Source organism: Myotis brandtii, unplaced genomic scaffold (assembly GCF_000412655.1).
Source record: "Myotis brandtii unplaced genomic scaffold, ASM41265v1 scaffold1223, whole genome shotgun sequence".
Taxonomy (NCBI): Eukaryota; Metazoa; Chordata; class Mammalia; order Chiroptera; family Vespertilionidae; genus Myotis; species Myotis brandtii.
Window position 1 is genome coordinate 1,028,929 of NW_005354265.1, and position 25,260 is coordinate 1,054,188.

A 25,260-nucleotide genomic window follows, 5' to 3' on the forward strand; every position below is an offset into this window, starting at 1 on the left:
CATATGCCCAAGGCTGCCCACTGCTGCCCTGTTTGCAATAGCAAAATATTGAAAATAATCTAGATGCCCTTACACAGGACACTGCAGAAAAAAACCAACCTGTCCATGCAGCCCTTTTTTTTTTTTAATCCTCACCTGAGGATATGTTTGTTTCTTTTTTATTGATTTTTTAAGAGAGAGAAACATTGATTGGTTGCCTCCCGTTCACACTCCAGCTGGGGATCAAACCCACAACCTAGGTATGTGACCTGACAGGGAATCCAACCCCCACCCTTTTGGTGTAGAGGGCACTGCTCCAACCAACTGAGAACCTGGCCAGGGCCCATGCAGCCATCCTTTAGAGATAAGGCAGAGCTCTATGAAGCAATTTCACTTGTTAATGAAAATCAAAATCAAGGTACATAGTGAGCATACGCTATGCTCTCTTTTGTGTAAGGAAAAAAGGAAAATGAAAACATAGGTATGTAATTCCTTAATGTTGTGGAAGGAAGGAAGGGGGGAGGGACGGAGGGTAAAAAAGCAGGAGAGAAAGGCAGACAGGGTGGAGGATGAACCCGAGCCTGAAGGAGTGAGCAGGAAGGACGGGGGGCTGTGGATGGGAGTATGCCTCTTTAGATAGTTTTGACTTTTGAACTAGGTAAAGGATTTACATATTCATAAAATAATGGACATAAACCCTCAATCGAACATAAATAGAAACAAATGAACGATATGTCAAATTCACAACATAACTTGAAAGGGAAAGAAAGGATGTGTTCTAGGGGGAAAGAGGGCTGCAAAGAAATCCTGAACTTTACTTAGTGGGTTAGTTATTGGCAGTAGCATCAATTTTAAAATTATGAAACTGGCCCAGCCGGCGTAGCTCAGTGGTTGAGCATCGACCTATGAGTCAGGAGGTCATGGTTCAATTCCCAGTTAGGGTACGTGCTGGATTGCAGGCTCAATCCCCAGTAGGGGACGTGCAGGAGGCAGACAATCAATGATTCTCCCTTATCATTGATGTTTTTCTGTGTGTGTGTCTCCCTTCCTCTCTTAAAAAAAAAATTATTTTTTTAATTATGAAACTGTTGCCTGTGTATTGCAGTATGGAAGAAATGTATAAATACAGGGGTGGGCAAAAGTAGGTTTACTGTGCCATGTGACATTCTTTTGAGTTAATAAAAGCTCTGGTAGCCTGCACAGCTTAAGGCAAAGAAAGTAAAAGGTGCCAGAAAGTGAGGAAGTGCTCAAAGGCAGGAGCTGATTTCTCCACCTGCATCAACTTTGGACAATTTGAGCATCAAAAAGAATAATGACCATAAGGAATTATAGCACAATGAATTAAAAAATTTAAAAAAAGAATCCATGAGTCCATAGTAATACTCACAAAAGGAATATAGGAAGAAGGAAAGGCCTTCTTTATAGAGGAATGCCAACTAATAAATATAGGAAAAATAATAGAATTTTTAAAATCAGCATTTTTGATTCCTGATATAATAACAGATCCAGGCAGAAAGTCATCAATTGATAATTTGATAATCCTATCAGAACAGGATACTCACAGGGTCTCTGACCCTAATTACCTGGGGAAAGAGTGCCGGAAAGAGGTGTGTGGCCACCCCTTACCCACCAAAATCTCCCCTGGCCAACAGTGGGCGAACCCGCATGTGGAAATATCTGTCACCTGGGTTGAAATCCTGCCAGACTCGTTTCACTCAAGTCTACTCAGGAGGAGACAAACAAAAGCAGAGTCGGGGGCAGTCTCCAAGGCAACCAGCAGGGCTCTTCAAAAGGGACAAATAAATGAAAAGGAGCCAGTAAACAATGGGGAGGGCTGTTCCAGGTTCTGTAAGATAAGAGAGGCACACAACCAAATGCAATGTGTGTAAACTCTGATTGGATGCTGGACTTCTAACATTTTTTAATGACCCTAAAAGTCATGTGGGAACAATTAGGGAAATTTAAGTATAGACTGTACAGATGAGTGAAGGTCCCCTTTCTCCAGTATGTTAACATCGTGCGAGATATCTGCTGAAGTATTTAGGGGTGAGTGTCATGAGAACTGTACCTTATTCCAAACGGCTCAGGAAAAGGAGTGAGTCAGGACGCAAACGTGGCAGAATGTTCACAACCAGAGCGAAGGAGTGAGCCCGTTCACGGAACTCTTCTTTCAACTTTTCTGTAAATTTGAGAATTTTCAAAATAAAACCTTGGGGGAAACCAATAGCTCTGATGTTTCAGCGCTCAATAGAAGAAAAACCTCTAAAACCCCTCTATTGTCAGGGTTTTGCAGATGCCTAGCTCCCAATGCATGAGAGGAAGCGAGTTGCTTTGCAGGAAGGCCGCAGTGCCCAGGTGCAAGGTAACACCCAGGTCTCCAGCACGGACAACAGGTAGGGACCACACTGCCATCTGCTGAGGTGGCTGACACGGGAGAAGGAGCCCGTTTTAGAGGGGAAGTGGGGAGTAAAACACTCGACTTGGGCATCCAGAGTCCCAAAGCCCACACCAGGCCTGGGTTATGGACCCCGGATGTAGAAGACAGACCACCCACGCTGCCATGTGCTGAGGTGGCTGACACGGGGGAAGGGGGGAGTAAAACACTCGACTTGGGTATCCAGAGTCCCAAAGCCCACACCAGGCCTGGGTTATGGACCCCGGATGTAGAAGACAGACCATAGAGTGTGAGATGTAGAAAGCACAAGGGTGAGGGCTAGAGGAAAAGGAGACCATGAAGGAGCCTGGAAAGAAACAGCCAGAGAGTGTGGGTGCCTACGTGACAGCCCTGAGTCAGCCCAAGGCATGAAGGTGGGGTGTTGAGAGGGGGGCTGTTTGACATCAAGGCAAGTCCAAGAACCAAGAGATAAGAGATCAAAGGCTCTAAAAGCAGGCCCACACCAAATCTTAAAATCAAGAGAGATGATGGATAATAATCATACCAGGGACATTTATCACTCAGCAGAAGCCAATGATCAATGATCGTGTAGATATGAGAGCAGAGCTAGGAGACGGGGAAAAAGAGGAAACCAGTTGGCCATCTCACTGAGCAGAATCAATTCATCAGCATGAGCTGGCCACCTGTCACGTTTGAGAAATGGCCCCACTTAATCAGCATTTCTAGCCTGCCACCCCTGTGCCTGGAGTCATACAGACCTGGGGTGGCAGAAAATAGCCTTTCGTGCCTGCCTCCTCCGGTTACCGCGTACTGACCGCTGCAACTGGGAAAGCTGAGAACTTTTCATCATCTAACACATTTGCGAAACTCATTGGCTTTAACAAATTGTTCCCCAAACACCTGGCCTGTGCGTTCTCCTCTAACCAGCGTGCACTGTATCACATTCAGAAAGTGCCTCTAAGCTCTCGCTTGCCTTGAGAAATAGCCATCAGCCGTCAGAAAAGCTAAAACCCCTCTTGGCTCTGGTGAAACGTTCACTGCAGGGAAACACACAAGCCAATTTGGGCAGATTTAATAAGTTTTAACAAAATCCAGGTGAAGAAATGTATCTGGAAAAAGCCGAAGAATCTTACAAGCAGCTCTGAGAAATGATTCTCTCAGGAGAGGGGGGGGAAAGATGTGAAAGTGTTTATACCATGGTAGAAGGCAACCTGAAATCGAATTTCACCAATGGGAACCTGCGTGTAACTGTGAGCTAATACAGTGGTTTCCAAACATCTTGAGATCATGTGGCCTTCCTGCACTTCTCCCCTGTGGCTTGGAACCTGCAGGCTTTGTCCTAGAGGTAATCAAGTTTAAAGCCCATCAAATCTGAGCCCTCCCCCAAGGCCACAGACAACAACCTTGCAGAAACTACTTTTAAAATATCAAGTCTGTATTATTCTGATTGTGAGACATGAGGGACACGATCCCTCAAGTTTAAGAGAAATCGTTCCTTATTCTGGCAGGACCTGCTCCACTTTATGTGCGGAGGCGCAAGGCCATGTCTGCAATTCGGGAGAGCTGCATGTAACATGTGTGAGTACTCGGTAACATAGGCGGGCTTTTTATAGAACCCTCGTGTTCCCAAACTGGCTTTGGGCCTGAAACCCCAAGCTTCAGCATGACAGGACCAGGCACTGGGTCTTCACTAATAGGAATTGCCCTCTTGAGCCTCCGGAGATGAGAGCTGGAAAGGGAGTGGTCCCCACTGTGGGAGCATCCAAAGGATTGAACAAGACTGCTGAGCCATGGCTCACCCACACGGCAAGCTCCGCCCCGATCCTCCTGCCACCCCAAAAGAGCTCTGTCCCAATACACAACACAGTAGACACCCATGTGACTCTGAGCAGGCGTACAGGTGTGGTGTTTGGAGCCCATTATCTGAGCTGAAGACACATATTCGTTCCTTAAAAAGAAGTTAAAACCCAACCCAAGTAGAAAATGGTTCTTGAATAAGAGCAAGCTAATGGCTGTGGCTTTAAAGAATCTATAGATGTTCTATTAAAAGCCTACCACTGCCCGGCCGGTGTGGCTCAGTGGTTGTGCGTTGACCTATGAACCAAGAGCTCAGGGTTCCATTCCTGGTCAGGGCACATGCCCGGGTTGCAGGCTCGATCCCCAGTGGGAGTTGTGCAGGAGGCAGCTGATCAATGATTCTCATCACTGATGTTTCTCTCTCTCTCTCTCTCTCTCTCTCTCTCCCTCTCCTTTCCTCTCTGAAATCAATAAAAATATTTTTGCTAAATTTAAAAAGCCTGCCACCAAACAGCTGTGAAAATAAGCCCAGCATTCCTGGATGGGCTTCCTGCACTGGTGGGTCCTCCCTAGGACCTGCTGTGGTGGACCCCTGCTTGTCAGCCAACACGGATCCACAAGGGGCGCTCTCTGTCCATGCTCCTTCCATGGCTGAGATGAGCAAATGTGACTTTCAACCTTTTCGGCGAGTGATTCAGATACAGAAACAGTAAAGGGGGCATGTCAGTAGAATTGCCTAGTCATGGGCCCCACATCTCCCAAAAGAAAGAACAAACCCCAAGGGAAGTTCGACACATCTTTTATGTACAAACGGTCAATGGTACAGATGGAGTTACTTTTTATAAATATCTGCAGCAAATCCTCTAAAAAAGCTGTGAATACAAACTACCTCTCTACACCAAGGGCCTGTCCATCCCCAAAGTGTTAACCGCAGGACAGCCTATTCTTAGCCAAACACTTGCGGGGCCTCCGGGGAAGGACCGGAGCCTCTGGGACCAGGCAAGAGCCCTCCCATCTCCCCGGAGAGCCAAGGTGACTTGAAGGTCATCTGTAGCCCAGGACCTGGGAGTGATTAAACTCTTTCTTCCCAAGACTTCGGCCTTCTTTGTCAGGCTGCTGATTAAGCGGCCTCTCTGTTTCCTGGCCTTGGCCCAGAGGGAGGGAGGGAGGAAAGGAAACTACAATAGTGTGAGGAAGTAAAAAACTCTGGGTATTTTGATAAAAAAAAACACTTGGTAATCAATGTAACCCTGTGAAACCAATGGATCAGACTCACCAGAGGGAAACTTGTGATTTAGCATTCGGGGATCTACAGACAAGCATTTTTTTTTTAAGGAAGATAATTACTTAGCACCAATTTCTCTCTCTCTGGTAATTTTCCCTTTTCCTTCAAGCCCCTGGCTGTGATCAACGCAGTCGGGGCAGGCTCAGGGCGCTTTAATCAGTAACACAGCTGGGCGGACGGGCGCGGTCACACACCACGGAGCACGCAGCGCCCACACCAGGACGCGGCTTCTCGCCCGCCCTGGCTCCGGGGTCGTAAGCGCCCCGTGGGCTCCTCCTGGGGTTGCGATGCGGTGCTCCAGGCCCACGGGGCTTCATTCAAAGCGACGCAGGTGGTTGTACAGCGACTGGACGTAAGTGAAGACACACATGGGGTCCGGCTTGCGGCCCATCACCATCATATCCTCCACCTCGATCAGGCGCTCGCAGTTGGCCAGGTTCCTGAAACATAGAAGCCCCATCAGAACGCAGGTCCTCGGTCCTCGACATTCGCCAGCCCCTGGCGGTCAGCCCCGCAGGAGAGGGGAACTCAGCCTGGAGCTGGAGGCTCCCAAGCGACCCCCCCAACCCCCACCCAGCAGAGAATTCCAACCCCCTCAGGAGAACCTGTGCAGTCACTTCGTCTAACGCAGCGTTTACCAAACTCCAACATTCGGGAAGCACCCATGCAACTCAAATTTTCATTTAAGTAGACTTACATCAATTTTCAGTCAAATTAAATTACACTAAATTTAACTTAAAAAATTCGCTGTATCCCAGTAGTATATGGAAAATCAGCATAAACTATAAAAATAAATGCAGGGAACATCCTTATTTAACCATGTGGATAAGTTCTGCAACTTTAGCAAAAGGATGTACAACGAAACCAATTTTACCAAAGGCTAACAGCTATAAACTAGAGTCCCTACCCAGGCATGTCAAACTCAACGGGCCGCATGAGAGGCCTGCTGGCCGCGAGTTTGACATGTTTGCTCTACACCATCTCATCAACATTATAACCAAACGATGTTGAATGTAACATTATTCAAGGACCTGCTGTCGAAAGAATAAAGTAAAAACAAATTCACCCCTGTGCCTCCTGAAACAGCGATTCTAAACTTTTTCTTACCGTGACCCATGGTTAGAGAGAGATTTTTCATCATGATTCCGCACACACATATGTGGAAATAACATCTCACAAAAATACTCCACTACCCATATTTTCTCTATAATATTTCATCTTTATTTCCCCCCCCCCCCCCCCAAAACCTCTTTTTTTTAATGCTGGTTATGAGCCACTGCATTGAGTTTACCACCTACTGATGGGTTACCACTCAAAGTTTAAAACATTGCCTAAAATCACCTTGCCTCCCCTCCCCCGAGGCCCTGTGCCTCATGCAATGGGAGACACTGGTTTAATTTTGGCCACTGGCACAGATGCGTGTGGGAACTGGCGCCTTTCGCTGGATGTAACGGAAGCTGTTCCCTCCGCCATCCCAGCTGGGAGGCGGCTGAAGGCCTCCGCTCCATGGAGGTAGGACAGTGAGAACCCATAGTTCAGGGACGTCGCACTGTGCACCTCAGCACTGAGTCTTTAAATGACGTCCTCTGCGATGCCGAGCGACGCCTCCCCGGGGCACCAGATGCACTGGCCTGGCAGCGCCAGGCAGACCCAAAGGGCAAAGACAATTGCACTTGGTCCAGTCATCAGCGTCCTTCCTTCAACATCTGTGTGCCCTTCTGCAGTCCCAGGGGTCCCCGGTCTTTCTCACCCACATCACTAAGTGCATGGCTCTCAGGGTTCCCATCCCACCTCCGTCCTTATTAGCCATCGGACTTGGGGCAAGAGACTTAAATGCTCCGCGCCTCAGTTTCCCCATCTGGAATAACAGCCACTTCACAGGGTGGTGTGAGGATTAGTGAGCTAATCCACGCAAACAAGATGGAACAGTGGCTGGCACATGGAAAGAGCTCAAGAAACAGCAGAAAATCACCCTCCTGCCTCTGCTCCCCCCTCCCAGTGGGCTCCCCCCGGCCCTGCTCCTTTTTGGGAGGTTGTGTGTCTTCATGTGCCTTGTACCCCAGAGCTGTGACCCCGTTCCCGTGGCTCACGCAGCACTTTCTACTAGTCCCCACCAACCCTGGGCTCGCATGCTCCAGAGACAAGGCCCATGACATTAGCACAGGGCCCTGCTTCGTGGTGCTGGCCCGACGCCAGGCCTCCTATCAGAAACCAAATGTCAAGGCGAAATGGAGACAACTGTCCCAGATCCCATTGCCGCCTCCCCCCCTCGGTTTGGAGCGGGCAGCCTGTAAGAGAATCCAACAGCTTTGTGGGGTGGCGAGTGGTTTGGCCCAATGAGCGGGCACCCTTGCTCCCCAGGTCGGGCCAGACAGGGCTCAGTGTCAGGAAAGTCGGCGCTCTGACAAGGGCAGGCATGCAAAGGTGCTTTGTCCACGGTCAAGGTCTGAAAATCGGAGTTCTCCTGAGGGTTCTCCGGGGACCTGAGTTCACCTTCCTGAGCTATCGTGTAGCATCTGGCGCCCTCCTCCTCACCTGCAGCCCAGGAGAGCACCTCCCCTCCTCCCTCCCTCCCGGGGCTGCTGCCAGAGGACCTCAGGTGTGTGTGAGCGGACTCCGCCTGTGTGCCCAGGGCATCACCACCAGCAGCGTGGCCTCAGCAGCTCCCTATTAAATGTGGGCGGCATTAGAACCCGGAACCTCGGCCGTGGAAGAGAACTGAAATACCATCCTCCAAACACCCCCATCAGAAGCACCAGCCGTCCCTCTGAAGGCCCTGCCTGGCCCGCTCACCGCCAGGTCCAGGGAAGGGGCCCTGGAATCCTCGGAGGACAGTGCGGATCCCTCTACAGGTGGCACTGCCATGAGAGGTTCCCTTAGTTTCTCATAATCTTTCCCCCCTTTTGTTTCTCAGATATATTTTTACTGATTTCGGAGAGGAAGGGAGAGGGAGATAGAAATATCAATGATGAGAGAGAATCACTGATTGGCTGCCTCCTGCACGCCCCACACTGGGGATCGAGCCCGCAACCTAGACATGTGCCCTGATGGACAATCAAACCGTGACCTCCTGGTTCATAGGTCGATGCTCGGACAATCAAACCGTGACCTCCTGGGTCATAGGTCGCTGCTCAACCACTGAGCCACACTGGCTGGGCACTCTTTCCCCTCTTGACTGTTTACACCTATTGTTCTCACAGGCTATTCTCAGGTTAAAAATTTTCCCCCCACAAAGGAGCCCTGTTGGAAGACAATTTTCATATCCATGTCTTTCCCTCAAACTAAATAGTGTGGTGCCTTCACTGCTCCCAAAGGGTACTGGGCCCTGTCTGTTGAGCTTGTTCTGACTTCTTGTCCCCTTGTGGAGCACATCCAGAACTGCTGGCACACCCCAGGTGTCGTCCAACCTGTGCGGAGAGGGCGAGCTGGTCCCTTCTCTATCCTAGAGGTGGCACTGACCCTCGGAGCAATGACATCCCTGCCCAGGCAGCGAGTCTTTGAACTCAGGGTGGCAGGCAGGACTGGTGCTAAGGCCTCACCGTTGGCCATACCCTCTCCTACCCAGGCAGGAAGCGGTGGGCAAGGTGCTGGCTTCCCCAGCAAACAATGAGGATGACTGGGCCACATCCATCGGGCCCCCACCCCAGCTGACCCACCGCAATAGTAATGACGAGATTGCCCAAAGCTGAGGACACAGTTTATGGGACAGGAGATGAGAAAAGTGATGATCGGCGACTTTTACAAAAATGTTTAAGTCTCGTCCTAACTGGTTTGGCTCAGTGGATACAGCGTCGGCCTGCGGACTGAAGGGTCCCAGTTTCGATTCCGGTCAAGGGTATGTACCTTGCTTGTGGGCACATCCCCAGTAGGGGGCATGCAGGAGGCAGCTGATCGATGTTTCTCTCTCATCGATGTTTCTCTCTATCCCTCTCTCTTCCTCTCTGTAAAAAAAAAATCAATAAATATTTTTAAAAAAATGTTTAAGTCTCAAATATTAGAGGCCTTAACTGCCTTTTAAATAAAATTTAAATTTTGCATAAATAATACAAACTTATTTAAACTAATTTAAACAACATGGAACAGTCCAAAGGAGAAAATACAAATCACTCCCAATGTCCCCGCACAGCAAGAACCAGGGATAACATCTGGGTACCAGCCATGTTAAATGCATTTACCGAGCCCCACCTCGGCGGGGGTTAGAAGAGGTTTATAGCAGGGCTTTCTCCTGCTCCAGTCCATCGTGGTCTTCAGCCACCGCAGGGCTGGCCCGTGAGGGAGGTGGGGGAGGGCCTGCAGGGGTTATTTTTACTTATTTAAGCTTCTCTAAGACCAGGATGCCAGAGCTCGGGCTGCAGCCTGCTATCTGGTTTTAGGCAGAGACACATGGACACTACAAATAGCCTGGAAGCCCCTTCTGCTCCGAGTAACCCGAGAGCGGGGCACATTCCGCGCAGGGCAAGTGGGAGCCTCGGGCCGCATGTCTGGCTCCATGGGAGATGAGGGGGAAAGGGTGCAGAGGGTCAAGTACCCATAAAAGGGGCTGGCCCTCCGCTTTCCAAGTCCTGAACACCTGTCCGACAGAAAGAGCTCATCTTGCTGTCAACACCGCATCCGTTCACACAGATTAGGCCACGAGGAATCTCTGGGACTGTAAATTATTAGGGGGGGCGGGGGCGGGGAGGAGAAGCATAAGTCACTTTTACTCTGCAGGCCCTGATGCATTTCTGTGCTTTTTAAATATATTTTTTTTATTGATTTCAGAGAAGGGAGAGGGAGAGCTAGAAACATCAATGCTGAGAGAGAATCATCGATCGGCTGCCTCCTGCACACTCCCTACGGGGGATCGCGCCCGCGACCCAGGCATGTGCCCTGACCAGGAATCGAACCTTGACCTTGTGGTTCATAGGTCGACACTCAACCACTGAGCCACGCCGGCTGGATGCGTCTCTGTGCTTTTAAGGAACTTGCTCACAGAAGGATCTGGAAACTTTTCCTTCCTGATGTGAGGCGGACCCAATGTCGGGAAGCCCCATTCCTGTCCTCTTTGCCCTTCCAAAGCCTGTAACTTCATCAGAGCCCAGGCTCCTCTCCCCCCACACTGCCTGCTCCTAAACTGCCTTTCTTAGCTCCGTCCCACTGCCTGTACGGCTCTTGGCGGCCTCCAGCAGCCCCGCACGTCTGCTTGGCTTTGGGTGTCGAACCTAAGGAATACGGGATAAGACGCTGGTAGATGGGATCTTCGAGCAGGTGTTTCTGTGCTTTCTTTCCATCTCCTCTAACCAGCCAGGAAACGGGGTGACCAAGCTGCTGTCCCCCAACCCCAGCGCCTCGGACAGCCAGGCCCACCTCCCAAGCCCTCTGCAGTAAGTACCTTCGAGATAACCTCCTGGATGACTCATGAGGGGAGGCACCTTCCCAGACTCTGAGCAAGCTCCCCACACAGACATGCTGGCCCCCTCGAGTCAGCAGAAAAGCAAGAATGCATTTCAGGGGCCTGGCAGACCATCCTCCCGTCCCCAGCCAGGAACAGGCTGGGCTGCAGGGAGGCAGGGCCAAGTTTCTTACCCCCGCCGTTTGCTCTGGGGAGGAGGGAGGCAGAGCCTGGAGCAGCCTCCGCCACTGCTCCCCAGGCTGGGACAGCAGAAACATCTGCTTGGAGTATGGAGGCTCCCCGCTCAAACCTCATGCAGCCAGAGCCACCAAGCGTTCCGGCTCTGGCTGCCAAGGGAAGCAGTGCTCCCTGCGAGCCGGGGTGCAGGGCCGCCCCCTGCCCCCGCCCCCCCTCCCGCCATGGCCCAGGGCCTCCCTCTCCTTGCCACAGGCCCAGGGCTGAGGGGAACCAAGGCAGCCAGGGCATGAGCTGGCCCCGCCTGGCCCCCTGGACTTGATGGAGAACTCCGTAAGCCAGGTGTGGCCTCACCCAGCTGGGGTGGGTCCCGGGGTGCCCACGCCAGAGACCCGGCCCTGCAGACTCTGACAGTCTGATTTTTGACGGTCCCGTTGCTGGGCTTCAGGCAGCTGGGCCTCATCCTGCGGAGGCGCCCCTCCCCAGCCTCGTGCACTTGGCTCTACTTCACCGTGGTCTGGATCCAGTTGCATAACACACTCCATCCGAAGCTGTTTCTGCAATTAGGATGACAGCTAATCCCAAGCAGCCAAGAAAGAGAAGGCTTTTAAAGTATACAAGGAGTTCTTATGACCCCGAGGGGGCCGAGAGTCCAAGCGCGTCATCCGAGACAACACAACAGGGGCAATACTCATGTTCCAACAACTCGGGCCAGGAGCAGGGAGCCAGGTCTCCATTCGGCCCCCAGAGCAAGAGCTGCTGCTCAGAGAGGGGCCGCTGCCTCGCTGCCTCCGCTCGAGGCGAACCCTTCGGGACCAAATGCGGGTCCCGTCACCTGCTGGCTCCCACTCCTTCCCTGGCCAGGCTCCGGTGGGTGCGGGGGCCGGAAGGGTAGGCAGGGAATGGAGTGAGGAGGCCTTGGGGTGAGGGCTCCTCCAACTCGACAAGCACAGGAGAGCACCTCCTAGACATGGGCCCTCGGCATAGACCACAAAGCAGAGGCTTAAGCCACCGGCACAAAGGCAGGTGGGCAGGTGGGCAGGTGGACGGCTGCGCAGGAGGCAATGAGAATGTTCCCTCCAGGAAACTGCGCTTTGGGAGGCCTTCCTCCCCTTAAGGCCACCAGGCTTAGCATCAGGCGGCCCTGAACACACTCATCTGTGCCTGGTGCTGCTCTGGGGCCACAGACCACAAAGCAGAGGCTTAAGCCACCGGCACAAAGGCAGGTGGGCAGGTGGGCAGGTGGACGGCTGCGCAGGAGGCAATGAGAATGTTCCCTCCAGGAAACTGCGCTTTGGGAGGCCTTCCTCCCCTTAAGGCCACCAGGCTTAGCATCAGGCGGCCCTGAACACACTCATCTGTGCCTGGTGCTGCTCTGGGGCCTCAATGGAGGCAGCAATGGCTCCCCTGCACTCTGCCTGTGCTCAGCCAGGAAGAAACCCTGGCGTGGAGGGCAGGAGGAGAGCGAGGGCAGAGGATTCATCCCCCCAGCTCCCGCCCTGCCAGGTCACTGTGAGCTGGTCAGAGCCACTGCCCCGAAGCGCAGCTCCTCTCAGCCAGCCCTCTGCACGGCTCTGCTCCCCGGTCCCCATGACTTCAGGCTGACTAGCCGAGGGCCCTGCCTGGCACCTGGCCCCATCCCTCACTCCCGCCCGCACCTCGTGAGGAGTCCCTCGCTGAACCAGTGCACATGCACCCCCGCAGAACCCTGGCAGATGCATCCCGCTTCGCCTGCTCCTGACGCGGGGGCTGCCCTCCGACAATAACCAAACCTCCACTGGCTTCCCAAGCGCCTCCTGATCCCAGAGCTGCCCCCACCCCGCCTTCTCCCTGTAAGTGGGTAGGGAGAAGGTAGACAGCGTTCTATGAAACACTAGAACAGTGATGGCGAACCTATGACACGCATGTCAGAGGTGACACGTGAACTCATTTTTTTGGTTGATTTTTCTTTGTTAAATGGCATTTAAATATATAAAATAAATATCAAAAATATAAATCTTTGTTTTACTATGGTTGCAAATATCAAAAAATTTCTATATGTGACACGGCACCAGAGTTAAGTTAGGGTTTTTCAAAATGCTGACACGCCGAGCTCAAAAGGTTCGCCATCACTGCACTAGAATAATGTTTAGGGAAGCAACATCTATAGGGTGTCCCAAAAGTCACGAAAGGTTTGCAAGTGAATTGAATTGCAAATCTTGCGTGAATTTTGGGGCATCCTATACTTATTGGAGAAGTTTTTTAAATGTCCCCCAAGCAGATATCACTGAATTTCCTGCTGATCAATCACAGCTGTGGCTTGCCCAGGCGGCTGCATCTTCCCACCAGCCCCGCGAGGACAGACTGAGTGCTCCGGCGGCGTCATCCCATTGCCCATCATGCCCTGTCTCCCCGACTGTCTGCCAGAGGCCAGCCACCCAGCAAAAGGGGCAGGTGCGCCAAGGAGAGAGCCCGGCTCCAAGACCAAGTGCTGGGGGACCCAGACAGATCCCCACCTCCAGGACTCAGCCTCCCCATCTATCCAGGGGAGAGCAGACTGGAAGGCCTCAAAGTCCTCGGCTCTGCGTGGGCTGCCCCGTATTCTGCCGGCCCCTGTGCTCCACCCATGCAGTGGTGGGGCTCCGGGACTGGGCCAGGCTGGGAGCCAGTGGGACTGCCATCTACTCACTCGGCCATGGTGAAGGCCAGCTCGAAGTTCTTCTGCCGCTGCGTGGGGCTCAGGGCGCTGTAGTCGAAGGCGTCAGGGAAGAAAGAATGCACCAGGGCACAGAAGGCCATCCCGTCACTCCAGCTGGAGGAGAAGTTCTGCAGGTCCACGTGCTGCGAGCAAGGCGAGGGCCATGCCGGCAGGTGAGGGGGTGTGGCCCCACCTCCGCTCCCTGCCCAGTGCAATCCCACGGGCAGGTTCTCCAGCCCCTGCTCAAGGGCCAGCATCCACTCAGCTTAGCCACAGGCACCAGTTACAGCAGTGATGGCGAACCTTTTGAGCTCGGTGTGTCAGCATTTTGAAAAAACCTAACTTAACTCTGGTGCCGTGTCACATATAGAAATTTTTTGATATTTGCAACCATAGTAAAACAAAGATTTATATTTTTGATATTTATTTTATATATTTAAATGCCATTTAACAAAGAAAAATCAACCAAAAAAATGAGTTCGCGTGTCAGAGGTTTGCCATCACTGAGCTACAGTCACCTGACCTCACGCCACAAGGGGCACTAGACCAATCTACATGGGTCCAGACACAGGACTCCTGGGATCTGCTAGGGATTGACTAGAGAGGCACAATTTCTCTAGCTCCTACCCCCACCCGCCCTGCCCCACCCCCAGGTTGCTACCCTGGCCAGGAAAACAAAAGCAAGGGGTGATGCTTAGTCAAGCCCCTGGCCGGGGGCCCAGGGACCAGGGTGGGACCTGGGCTCACCTGGTAGCCCAGAGTCTTGTTGCGACACCACTCGAGCAGGATCTGCTTGATGCTACTGGCGCTGGCCACCCCGAAGCTCTGGGACCGCTTCAGCTTGGCCCGGGCCTCGCCTTTGCCCCTGTGGAGAGAGTGCAGGCCTGCTGTGGGGGCCGCCCCTCAGCTGCCATTTCCACTGAGAAGCAGGGGAGTCCCCAGCCACCCCCACTTCGCCAGGAAGGTGGCCCCTTCACTCTGCTCACCCAGGGAGGCACTCTGTCAGTACACAGCCTCCCTCGTCCCTATGTCCACGTCCAGGCATGAGCCCTGCGTACCAGCTACACAGCCGCCCTTGATGGTATCCGGGAGGACCATCCCCCCTTCCAGCCTCCAGGTGCCCTTCTGAGGTGTCCTTCTGAGCCTCCCTCTGAGGCCACCCGTGCTGATGGCTCTTTCCTAACCTAGAAGGATGGTTTCCTCTTCTGGGCCCCAAGGACACCCCCTAACAGCCGAGATGGGGTTGTCTGGGCCCTGGGGACACCCCCTGGGTCTGTCTCCCTCACTAGAGTCGGAGCCTCGGGAGCCAGCACTGGGGTCCTGTGGTCATCACAGGCCTGGGCTGCCCCTTGCAAGCAGCAGGTGTCACTACCCCACACTGACAGGAGGGCCCGGTAAGTGCAAGGGTGGGTCCCGTCTCTAACGGGAGGGTTCGAGCCATGACGGCAGACAAGTGGGCGCTTGGGTCCTGGGTGTCACCTCCCAGCTCCTGCTGGGAATCCCAATGGACTGCCCTCCTGGCCTTCTGGTCTCTCCCAGAAACCACAGGGACTACGACTCACAAGGAACTTGGGCGTGAGGGCAGCCCGCCCCCCGGGAACTGGGCAGAGAGGACGACTCTCATCAGGCCTTGCCCGGCTCCCAGCCCACCTGTGGCCGGGCCCTGACCTTGTGTCTCACCCAAGAGGTCACACCTTAGGGAAGGACCCCAGGGAACAGCTCAGGGCCAGCAGTCCTGCCTGTGCCTTGTGGAGCCCAGGCGGGGTCTGGGCCTACTCTGGGGGCCCAGCCTGATCTGAGGACTAGTGTCCGTACTTGCCCACTGTATCCTGCTCCCACTTCTCAAACAAAGCCTTCCGGGCCTGCGCACTGGAGGTCCGGGGCAGCGTCTGCGACCTCACCAGCTCCCGGCGATGGGCCTGAGTGGTGGCTGGCGGCTGCGGGGATGGGGGCGACTGGGGCGGCGTCACCAGAGGGGGGCTGAGGAGAGAACCACGAGTCATCACCACCTCACACAATCACTAGCTCCCATCACCAGCCATCACCCACTCACCCAGGCCCGGGCCCCTCCTCCCGCTGAGTGTGAGATGAGGCAGAAATGGGGGCTTGGTGGCAGGCGGGAGGAAGAAAGCGCCACCTGCTCCAGGCCCTGACCGGTTAGGCAGGTTTTCCGAACTGAGCTGCTGTCTGAAGCAGGAGGGAGAAGGGCCCCTCACTGGGTGAGGGTGTCAATGCCCAAGGCAGGCGGGGGACACCCTTTCGGGCAGGAGGTGCGCCCAGAACCGGTCCCACCAGAACCAGACTCCCCTCCTCCACCGCCACCAGATAAGACCCCCTTTTGTCCTCCCCCTGGAACAGTTTGCCAGAAAGTCACAATTCTTTCATTATTAAAAGAAATAGGAAAGCCAAGCCAGTCCCCCATCCCCATCTCCAATCACAGTCCAGCCGGCCTGGGGGGACACGGGGACACCCGCAGGGCAGGCAGGAGGAGGCCTGTACCACAGCCTATGGTCTCTCCCAGGCCAGGGGCAGGCAGCAGCCGGCTCTGAGGGACCCTGGCCAGGCTGGATGGATAAAGAGGAGAGTGGAGATCCTTCTACCCTCCTTCCTCCAGGGGAATGGAGACACCCCTCCCATCTTTCAACAGACTTGCCTTGAAGGGTCCGTAGAAAAACCAGCCTGCAGCCATATTTCTCTAAACAAAACTCTCCACCGAAAGCCACTGCCTCACTTTCCCTGCTCTGATCCTACCCCGCATCCCTGCTGCCTCAGTTCTCTGGAGGCCACAAGCCCAGGAGGGTGCCTTCCCCTGGAGTCAGCACAGGGAGCTCCCTGCAGGTGGCCTGGGCACCCTGGGTCCAAGGCCAAGCCCAGATGACACCGAGGGAACGATGACCCCACCACCACCACCACCAGGAACACGGGCCCCGACGCACCTGTCATTGCTCCTGCCTGCTGTCACTGCCCCATAGCCAGAGCCCAAGGACCGTGGGAGAGAAGAATTCTTCTCTGCAGGACAAAGGGAGGGAGAGAAACAACAAACCCTGGTCTCATGGAGGGCCAGCCCCTGCCTGCCTCCCTCATCTGACCCGGCCCTGCACGGTTTACCCAGCGTCACTCCGGGGACACGTAAGACCCCAGAGCTAAGCTGGCCCCACCTCAGCCAACAGTTGTGAAGAAAGGAGGTTGGGAACATAGAGCAATGACATGAAAGGTCTTGTAAAGTGCTCCCACCTGCTTTTGAGAGCACAGGGCCCAGGGCCTCCCGTGCTATGCATCCAGCAAACCCTCACTGTGGAGGCTCATGTGGTCCCACCCCAGGTCTACCACTGAGGCCTGACCACAGACCCAAGTCAGGCCTGGAGGGGACTATGCCAAAGTGTGCAGGGTAAAAGGCTCCCTTCTAACCACAGCCTCGACCTGTAATAAAAGCCACGGTTATCACCTGCCAAGGACGCTGCTGCTTTATGGCCGCTCTGGGAGAGGATTCTGGGAAGGATGGAGGGTGCGGATGGGCTAAAGAAGGGCGTGTCAGGCGGGGGAGCTGGGGCTTGACCCCAGATTTTCTGAGTCTGTGGCTAAACAACCCCCAGCCCCTGCCCACCCTCCCAGACCAGAGTTGGGGTCTCCCCTGCTCCTACCATTGGGACTTAGAGTCCAGGGTGTGGTGGCCTCACTGGGGCTCGAGCTGAGGCCCCCCAGGACGGCAGCAGACGTGGGCGAGAGGGCTGTGGCTGAAGTCTCTCCAGAGAACCTCTCGGAGACCCGCATGACGGCCGTGACTGGCTGGTGCGGCAGCCCCAAGGAGAGGCTCATGGGGCGAGGCTTGGGGGGCTCTGGTGCCCGGAAGGTCTGGGTGGCCTCCGGGGGTCCATCACCTGGACCTGCAACATGTGACAAGAGGGGGATGGTAGTGTCAGCCAGGCATCCACTGGGGCTTCAGGCTCCAGCCTCCCCGAACCCTCTCCCCACCTCCTCCAAGAAGGCCTCCCTGACCACTCCAGCCTCCCTGACCTCCTCTAATGGGATTTTTCACTGCTCCAACCAGAGCTGACATCGGGTCCAACTTCCCCTCACAGCCAGGTCAATGAACACTAGATGGCCTGTCCGTCCACTCTCTACCCTGCTCAGGCCTGGACAATCCCTCAGCCCCTGCTTGCATTCCTCCAGAAACAGGAGAGCTCACCCCTCCCAGGATCTCCCATTTCCCTCTGTGTCCACATCTCCTTCTCTCTGAATGAGGCTGCTCTCCTGGCAGCCTCTCCATGTGTTAGGGTTTATGCTCAAGTCCCCCCACCCAGCCAAGGGGGGTGTGGCCTGGCACAGATGCATGGCTGCCAAGGCCCTGACCCCAGAGCTACCCATCCTCTGCAGCCGGCCCCTACCTGCCCCTGGCTGGTGCCCGTTCTCGATGACGCACAGGTTGGAGGACCTTCTCATCTCCGACTCGCTGGCTTCATCATGATGATCCACACTCTAGAGAGACATGGACACGGCAAAGGCCCAGTCAGCCAGGGTCCGCCGCCCTCCCAAAATCGCTCCCCAAAGCCCTCCTGATTCTGGCAGAGCAAACAACATTCCTATGTGAGAGAGGGAGCCCACAGGACATACCATGAGAGGCCAATGACACACAGCAAACCCAGCCCCAGCTGTTGAGCCCCTGGGATCCTATGAGGCAAACACCGCCTCCATTGGCCTCATCTCAGAACCCCAAAATGCTATATGTGAGAGAGGGAGCCCGCAGAACATACCATGAGAGGCCAATGACACACAGCAAACTGGGGCAAACCCAGCCCCAGCTGTTGAGCCCCTGGGATCCTGTGAGGCAAACGCCGCCTCCATTGGCCTCATCTCAGAACCCCAAAATGCTAGGGACAAAGGTCAAGATGGAGAGGGTTCCAGAGGAGTGTGCAAGATGGTCCCACTCCCGTCCCAGGCTGGACCAGATGACTGGGGTCAGGAGAGTGTGGCTCCGGCTCATCCCAGCGGGGCAGGCTGGCCGGCCGGGCTGTCTGTGGGGCAGCAGCTGAAATGCAGAGACATACGCAAGCTTCTTCTGGGCCCACAACGGGCACTGGAGCCCTCCTGCTGCGGCCTTTGCATTGATACAGGGACACAAATTCACCCAGAGGTCCAGAGCACAGGGGCCTGACTGGCCTCACACTGCAGAAGTGGGGGAGGGGTGCAGCGAGAGTGCCAAGACCAAGAGCCAGCGGGAGTGCCTGGCATCCCAGCTGGGCTGCCAACCACCAGGTGACCTGGGTTAGGTCATGCCCCCCTTGAGTCTGTTTATTTGTTTGAAATATGGAAGTAGGCTATGCAAGTGCCACTTGAGATCTACCAAGTGTCAGGCCCTTTTCCCGGGCATGCCGCTTATACCAGCTTGCCCTGCCCTCCCAGGTGGGTGCTACCAGCCCCATTGTACAGACGGGAGATGAGGGCCCAGGAGGGGGATGTACACATGAGAAAGAGCTGAAGGTTATCAGCTCCGTGTTTCAGGGACATCCTTCAGAAGCTGGAAGGGAGTGGCATGGGAGGGGAAACCAGATGGCCGGCCAGCCACCTCACTAGTCCCAGGTGGGGACGTGGGGAGGGGTGATGGGACAGCGGGAGAGCGAAGGGCAAGAAGGACTCAGAGCTTTGGGGAGAGTGTGTGGACATGGAGAGAAGAGGGGGCGCCACTCCTCCTCCCGGGCTTCCGGTGTGAGTGATGTGGCTAGGAAGGGAAGGGACGCTGGTGGGGACATAAGAACTTCAGTTTGGGACATGATAGGGTAAGGTGCCCTGGGGCATCAGGGAGTTGAGGTCAGGAAGTAGCTGGCTATTTGAGCGTGAAGTTTAGGAGGAAGGACACGGACAAACAATGAAGAAGCAGGGGTCTCAAATCCAGGGCACAGCAGAGGGAGAGCTGGCCTAGGGCTGATGGGGCCAGGGCTGTGGCACCACATTTGGGGGGCAGAGAGACATCTGAGAGTGAGAAGGCACAGGCAGGCAGGCAGGTAGGAAGAAAACCAGAAGAATGTTGAGAAAGGCAGGTGGAAATGTATCGGGAAGTCAGGCATGTCGGCAGCATCCAAAGGTGACCTGAGGTCAAGGAAAAGAAGGTCAAGATGAGATCTGAAAAGCAGCCGTTGGGTTTAGCAAAAAAGAGGTCACTGGGACAGTTAGGGACTGAATCAGAGGTGAGGGCAGGGCACAGGAGATGGCCTGGGGGAGACGCTGGGGAGAAATGGAGACCACATAGTCAGTTTAGCCCTGAGGGGAGAGAGGAGCAAAAGGGTCTAGGGGGTTCTTTCAGATGGAAAGGGTAGGGTGCCATTTATAGGCTGAGAGAGAGGCTCCAGAAGGTGAGGGGACCCTTTGCAGGGTGGGGTCTCTGGGGAAGTGAGAGAGGACAGGCCTCAAGAGCCTGGCCTTGGGGAGAAGGTGACCCCTCAACTTCTGATTCAGGAGGACAGAAGGGGAGGGGCCACACCTACTCCAAGGAACAATAGAGAAGGTGGGGATGCATCTCCTGGCATTCCAGCATGGGGAGGGCACCCCTAGGGCCACACCATTGCTAACAGGAGGTGGAGAAACAGCCAGTCCCTCCCGAACCCCAGCCCCCACCTATCTCCATGCGCCTCCATCCATCTTGCTCTGGTCCAGCAGGTTCCACAGGTCCAGGCAGGGGCTTGAAGGGACAGGCTGATGATGAAACCATTTTCCCAAGAAGGTGGGTCTCTCCTGGGGGGGACCCCCATAGCCACCTGCCCCTGCATGTTGCAGGCCCACACCCCATGATGCCCCCGGGGACCAGATGTCACAACCAGACAGGAAGGTGGCTCTGAACCAGCCGGATTCCTGCCAAGGGGTCTCAGCAAAGCGGAGGGAAAGGGGTCGGGCGAACTCATGCTGGGAGGACCCACGGCAGCTGCCCCGAACCCCCCATCCCTGTGCCTGGAGCCACTCCGCACCCAGGGAAAGGGCTCTGCCCACAGCTCAAGCCGAGGGTGGAGAAGGTCACCCCTAACTTCAAGCCTGGACTAAAGGTCCAGCCGAATTAAGGTTTGGGACTCGTGTCTCCTACCCCAACACAGAGCTCTGGCCTTTGGAGGGCAGAGAGGACACTCAAGACAACTGTCTCCCAGGACCTCGGGCAGGGAGAGGCATCTGCATCAGATGAGGGGGAGGAAAAGTGTGAGTGTAAGCACCCTAGCAGGACCTGAGCCCTTAAGCCAGCAGTTCTCAACCTGTGGGTCACGACCCCTTTGGCGGTCGAACGACTCTTTCACAGGGGTTGCCTAAGACCATCCTGCATATCAGATATTTACATTATGATTCATAACAGTAGCAACATTACACTTATGAAGTAGCAACGAAAATAATTTTATGGTTGGGTCACAACATGAGGAACTGTATTTAAAGGGCCAGAAGGTTGAGAACCACTGCCTTAAGCCAAGGAGCCGAGAGGGGCCGGAGCGGAGGCAACCAATCGTGTGTCTCTCTCACATTGATGTTTCTCTCTCTCCCTCCCTCCCTCCCTCCAACCTCCACTCCACTCTCTCTAAAAAAAAAAAAATGGGAAAAATATCCTTGGGTGAGGATTATTTAAAAAAGGGGAGGCTCCCTGTGCGGGAGCCTGGGCCTGGGAATGTTAGAGGCATAGGCAGGGATGCGATAAGTCTGATTTCAGAGACTCTCACTGGGGACGTTTTAAACACTTTTGTGAGAGCAGGAACAGTATCTCAGGCTACTCTCGGTGCCGCGTGATCCCACACAGGCCCATGTGTGGACACGGGAGCCCATGCATGAGCCCATGCGTATGTCCAGCACAGCCCAGACGGCCAGAACCGCCATTCTAAGCCAGTTAACACGGCTGCCCGCTCTCCTCCTCCTTCACACCATGGTTTTAAAGACTCAACTCAAACTTCTCCCCAAAGCATTTAACTCCCTTATCACACAGTGTGTCTGGGAAAGGAAGGCAGATAAGGCGAGTCTGGTTTCTTTCATGATCAGCCTGACACCTCGCTCCTGGCAGTGGTTCCTAAGGGACTCCACCACCTCGGCCATGAGGACCCAGTGGCTCCAGCTCAGCCGCGAGGGCATTTCCAGGGAACAACTGTGGCCTGGCCTCCAGCCTGGCCTCGGCCGCGGCCATCCACCATCCACGAGGCCCCCAGCCAGCTCCCTTCACCCACCAGATCACAGCTGTGGCTCCACAGACACTTTTGTGAGCAGTTTGGGCTGATGCCCCTGTTATAATCACCCACCCTGCTCAGTGCGAGAGGCTCAGCTGGGCTGGGACAGTGCCCCCCCGCCCCCCCGCCTGGTTTAGATACAAGGCAACTGAGGTCTAATTGGGAGGAGATGCCCTCAAGGCCTCAGCAAATGCCCCCAAACCAGCTCCACCTGCTCCAGGGACGCAGGCCTCCTGCATGGAGTGCTCCCTGGTGACTCCTACCCCACTGACCTGCCCTCTCCCCTGTCCTGGAGCCTCCCTGGCTGCTCTTCTGTCTCCTCACTCCCTGGCTCCCATCAGACCTCTGTAAGCCTGACGAGCAAGGTCCTTAGCAAGGTCAGGGTTTTCGTACTCAGGGTTCAGGGCTGAATATGACCCACTTCCCACCCCTACAGTCCCCACTTTAAAACAGCGGGATGCAAACGGGTCTCCCAATCTCAGTGCTGTACAGATGGGCACACAGCACAGCACAGCCTCCACACGCCTGACCACAGCCACCACTGGCCAGAGTGTGCAAACGCGACCCTCACACCCAGACTCCCCTGGGACAGAGACACAGCGATGGGGTGTGTGTGTGTGTGTGTGTGTGTGTGTGTGTGACAGAGAGAGAGAGAGAGAGAGAGAGAGAAAGAGAGAAAGAGAGAGAGAGAGAGAGAGAGAGAGGCCAGAAAAGCAGCAGCCCCTGCACCTAGCCATGACCCTGCTCAGTCTTGCCCTGGAAGCCTGATTCCCTATTCATGACCAAGTGCCCAGGAACACACCATCGGTCACAGCACAGGAGTGGGAGCCTGTGGGTGGCTCCACACAGCCCTCCTCACTGCCAGAAACTGGCTGGGAGCCTGTGTCGGGGCTTCTGAGAGGCGGGCTGCAAGAGAAGGGGGCACCAGTGCTCCTAGTCAGGTGGGGGGAAGCTGCCTCAGGCCAGGGAGCCAGGCTCAGGGGGCTGCAGAGCCCCTGACCCCACTGGAGACCCTGGCTACCTTCTACCCCATACTCAGCTATGCTTGCCGTTCCACCTCATCCCATGGCTCTCTGGCGTCCACAACCTACTCCCAACCGTGTCTCCATCCTCCTCCCCCAGCTGCAGCAGCTTCCCTGCTGACCCCCAACAATGGAGAAGGCTCCCCTCTCTCCATGTCTAAGGGTGAGCTCTCCAGGGCCTCCTGACTCCCTGGCAGCTCCATGCACAAGGACATGCAGGGGCTGCAGCACGCTGTGTGGCCCCGAGGCCCTGTGCCTCCCCCCGCCCTCTGCCCTGGGGTTCACTGTGGCCAAGCTACAGCGTGACAAACAGTGGGTACAGGCACAGCACTGGAGGTGGAGCCTCTGCCCAGGGCTCCTGCCCACCTTCTCCTTCTGCACAACTGAAGACTTCCCCCGCCAGGGCTTCGACTACCAGCTCTGCCCTGATATCTCCCTAACTGGCGGCCTTGACCACTCTCAGTGCAACAGATCCGTGCCTCTACCTGCTCTGGGGCAGCTTCACCCTGGGTGTCCCACAGCCCCTCACACTCAGCACGACCCAAACGGAACCGAGCATCTCCACCAGATCTGTGACCCAGTCGTCCCCCAGGCAGAGCGCCTCCCTCTGCCTCTCTACTAACGTCCAAAGACTCTCTACCTTGCTGATTCTCCCTCCAAGATCCCTCTCCAAGGCAATCCCAGCTCTCCATCCACCCACCACTGCCCCAGCTATGACTGTCCTCTCTCCCTGGACCATCATAATTAAGTTAGCCTGTCTCCAGCCACCCTCCAACCCGCCACCCATCCTTGAGGGAACTGCCAGATACAAGGAGGACCTGTCCCTCCCCTGCCCAGTGCCCCTCACCCACCATCCCCACCACCGAGAGGGCTCGTTCACCCCAGGTGATCATGGCCAACTCCCGCTGAAAGAGTTGGATGACTGGAGAGAATGCTCTCACATATGTACGTGTATGCATGTACACATACATATTCATACATATATGGCTCTGGGAGTATTTTTGTTAAAACTTGGGCAGCTGCTTCCACAAGCAGACAAGTAGCACATGCATGTTACAATGAACCCTCAGAAACAGCGGATGACACAGCTCACTAGGCACATGTGAGCTCACTGTGGTGACTTTATACTATGGACATGTAGCGTGCCGTGCTCATAGGACAGAATTAAATGTGTCCATATTTCCAGACACTTCATACGGATCACTGGGACACCCAGGGACTCTGCCACCAGCACGTGTGTAAGGACCTCTCACAGCCCAGGGACAAAGCCCAGGTCCCGTGCCCAGCATCCAGGGGGCCTTCACAACGTGCCCCTCCACTCTCATAGCCACCAGGCTCCCCTCTGGCCAGAGAATGCTTTCAGCGTTCTGGAGGATGCTGCACAGCCCCCCACCGCACCCCCATCCACACCACCAGCAGCAAGCCCTGAGCCTGCAGCTCAAAGCCTTCCTGGGACACGCATGGGAAGGATGATTGCGTTTAGAGCACATCTGTTCTGGCTGCCTGTACTGTTGGAACTACTCTATCTGGGGCCATCTCCCACCCAGGGTGGGACCTCCAGGGGCAAGGGCTAATCTGATCCCCCACCCTCTGCGGTGCAGCCCCGCCCCCCCAGGAGACCTGAGTGCCTGATGGACTGACCAGGGGCAGCAGGTGCAGACTACTCACACCCAGACCCTGGAAACCCAACCCAAGAGCACATGTCTATGCAGAGGGGAAATCTCACCTGAGGGCCACTGCACACCCCACGGAGCCATTCTCACCGGCCTCCCCAGGCCCCGTGCTCAGGGCAGTGACTGGTCCACACCGACCTCCACCCCACCCCAACTCGGTGTGGGCCTCTGGCCAGTCCCTGAGCTCAGGAATCTAGACGCTGCTCCAGTCTGGTTTCTCCATCTATCCCTTCACGGTAAGGGATTTGCCCCCTGCAGTGCGAGTTCCAAAACACGCCTGCTTGGCTGCACCTGACCACATTGCGTCCTCCCCTCCCCCACAACGGGGCTCCGTTCTCAATCTGGTTAATCAATAACCGGAACCGTCGGGCCTCAGTGAAGCGGCAACGCCGGGGCGCGTGAATGGAGGTGGGGGAGTCGGGGATGCTGACCATTCCAACGTGCGGGCGGGGCCCCGGTCAGGGGCCGGACCTCAGCGTCCAAGCCCTTATTGTCACGGGACAGCGGAGAAAGGGAGACAAAACTTAGGGCAAACAAGGCCCGGCTCCCCAGAAGGGAGGGGGCCCGAGACAAGTGTCGCAGGCCGGCCAAGAGAGTGCTTCTCGGCTTTCTCCAAATACGAAGTGGGGCTGGCCTCCCACCACCAAGTCCTCGCGGCCGGTGGAGGCACAGCCCCAACCCACCCC

The 25,260-nt window shown here is 55.3% G+C and overlaps 1 protein-coding gene across 4 annotated transcripts in view; it reads right to left on the minus strand.

Moving 5' to 3' along the window:
* Positions 1-4,954: 4,954 nt before the first annotated feature.
* SMTNL2 (smoothelin-like 2) overlaps positions 4,955-25,260 on the minus strand; it is a 21,747-nt gene continuing 1,441 nt past the window's right edge. For 2 of the 4 annotated variants that reach the window (XM_014533712.1, XM_014533711.1), the window contains 7 exons: positions 18,085-18,175; positions 17,341-17,583; positions 16,636-16,708; positions 15,519-15,679; positions 14,447-14,583; positions 13,691-13,842; positions 4,955-5,896 (listed from right to left, as the gene is read on the minus strand). In XM_014533712.1, the coding sequence (XP_014389198.1) occupies positions 5,770-5,896; positions 13,691-13,842; positions 14,447-14,583; positions 15,519-15,679; positions 16,636-16,708; positions 17,341-17,583; positions 18,085-18,139 (948 nt within the window). In that variant the 5' untranslated portion in view covers positions 18,140-18,175 and the 3' untranslated portion in view covers positions 4,955-5,769. Of the gene's footprint in view, positions 5,897-13,690; positions 13,843-14,446; positions 14,584-15,514; positions 15,680-16,635; positions 16,709-17,340; positions 17,584-18,084; positions 18,176-24,627; positions 24,823-25,260 lie in introns of those variants that run through there. The other 2 variants (XM_005858884.2, XM_005858885.2) reach the window with 2 other exon arrangements.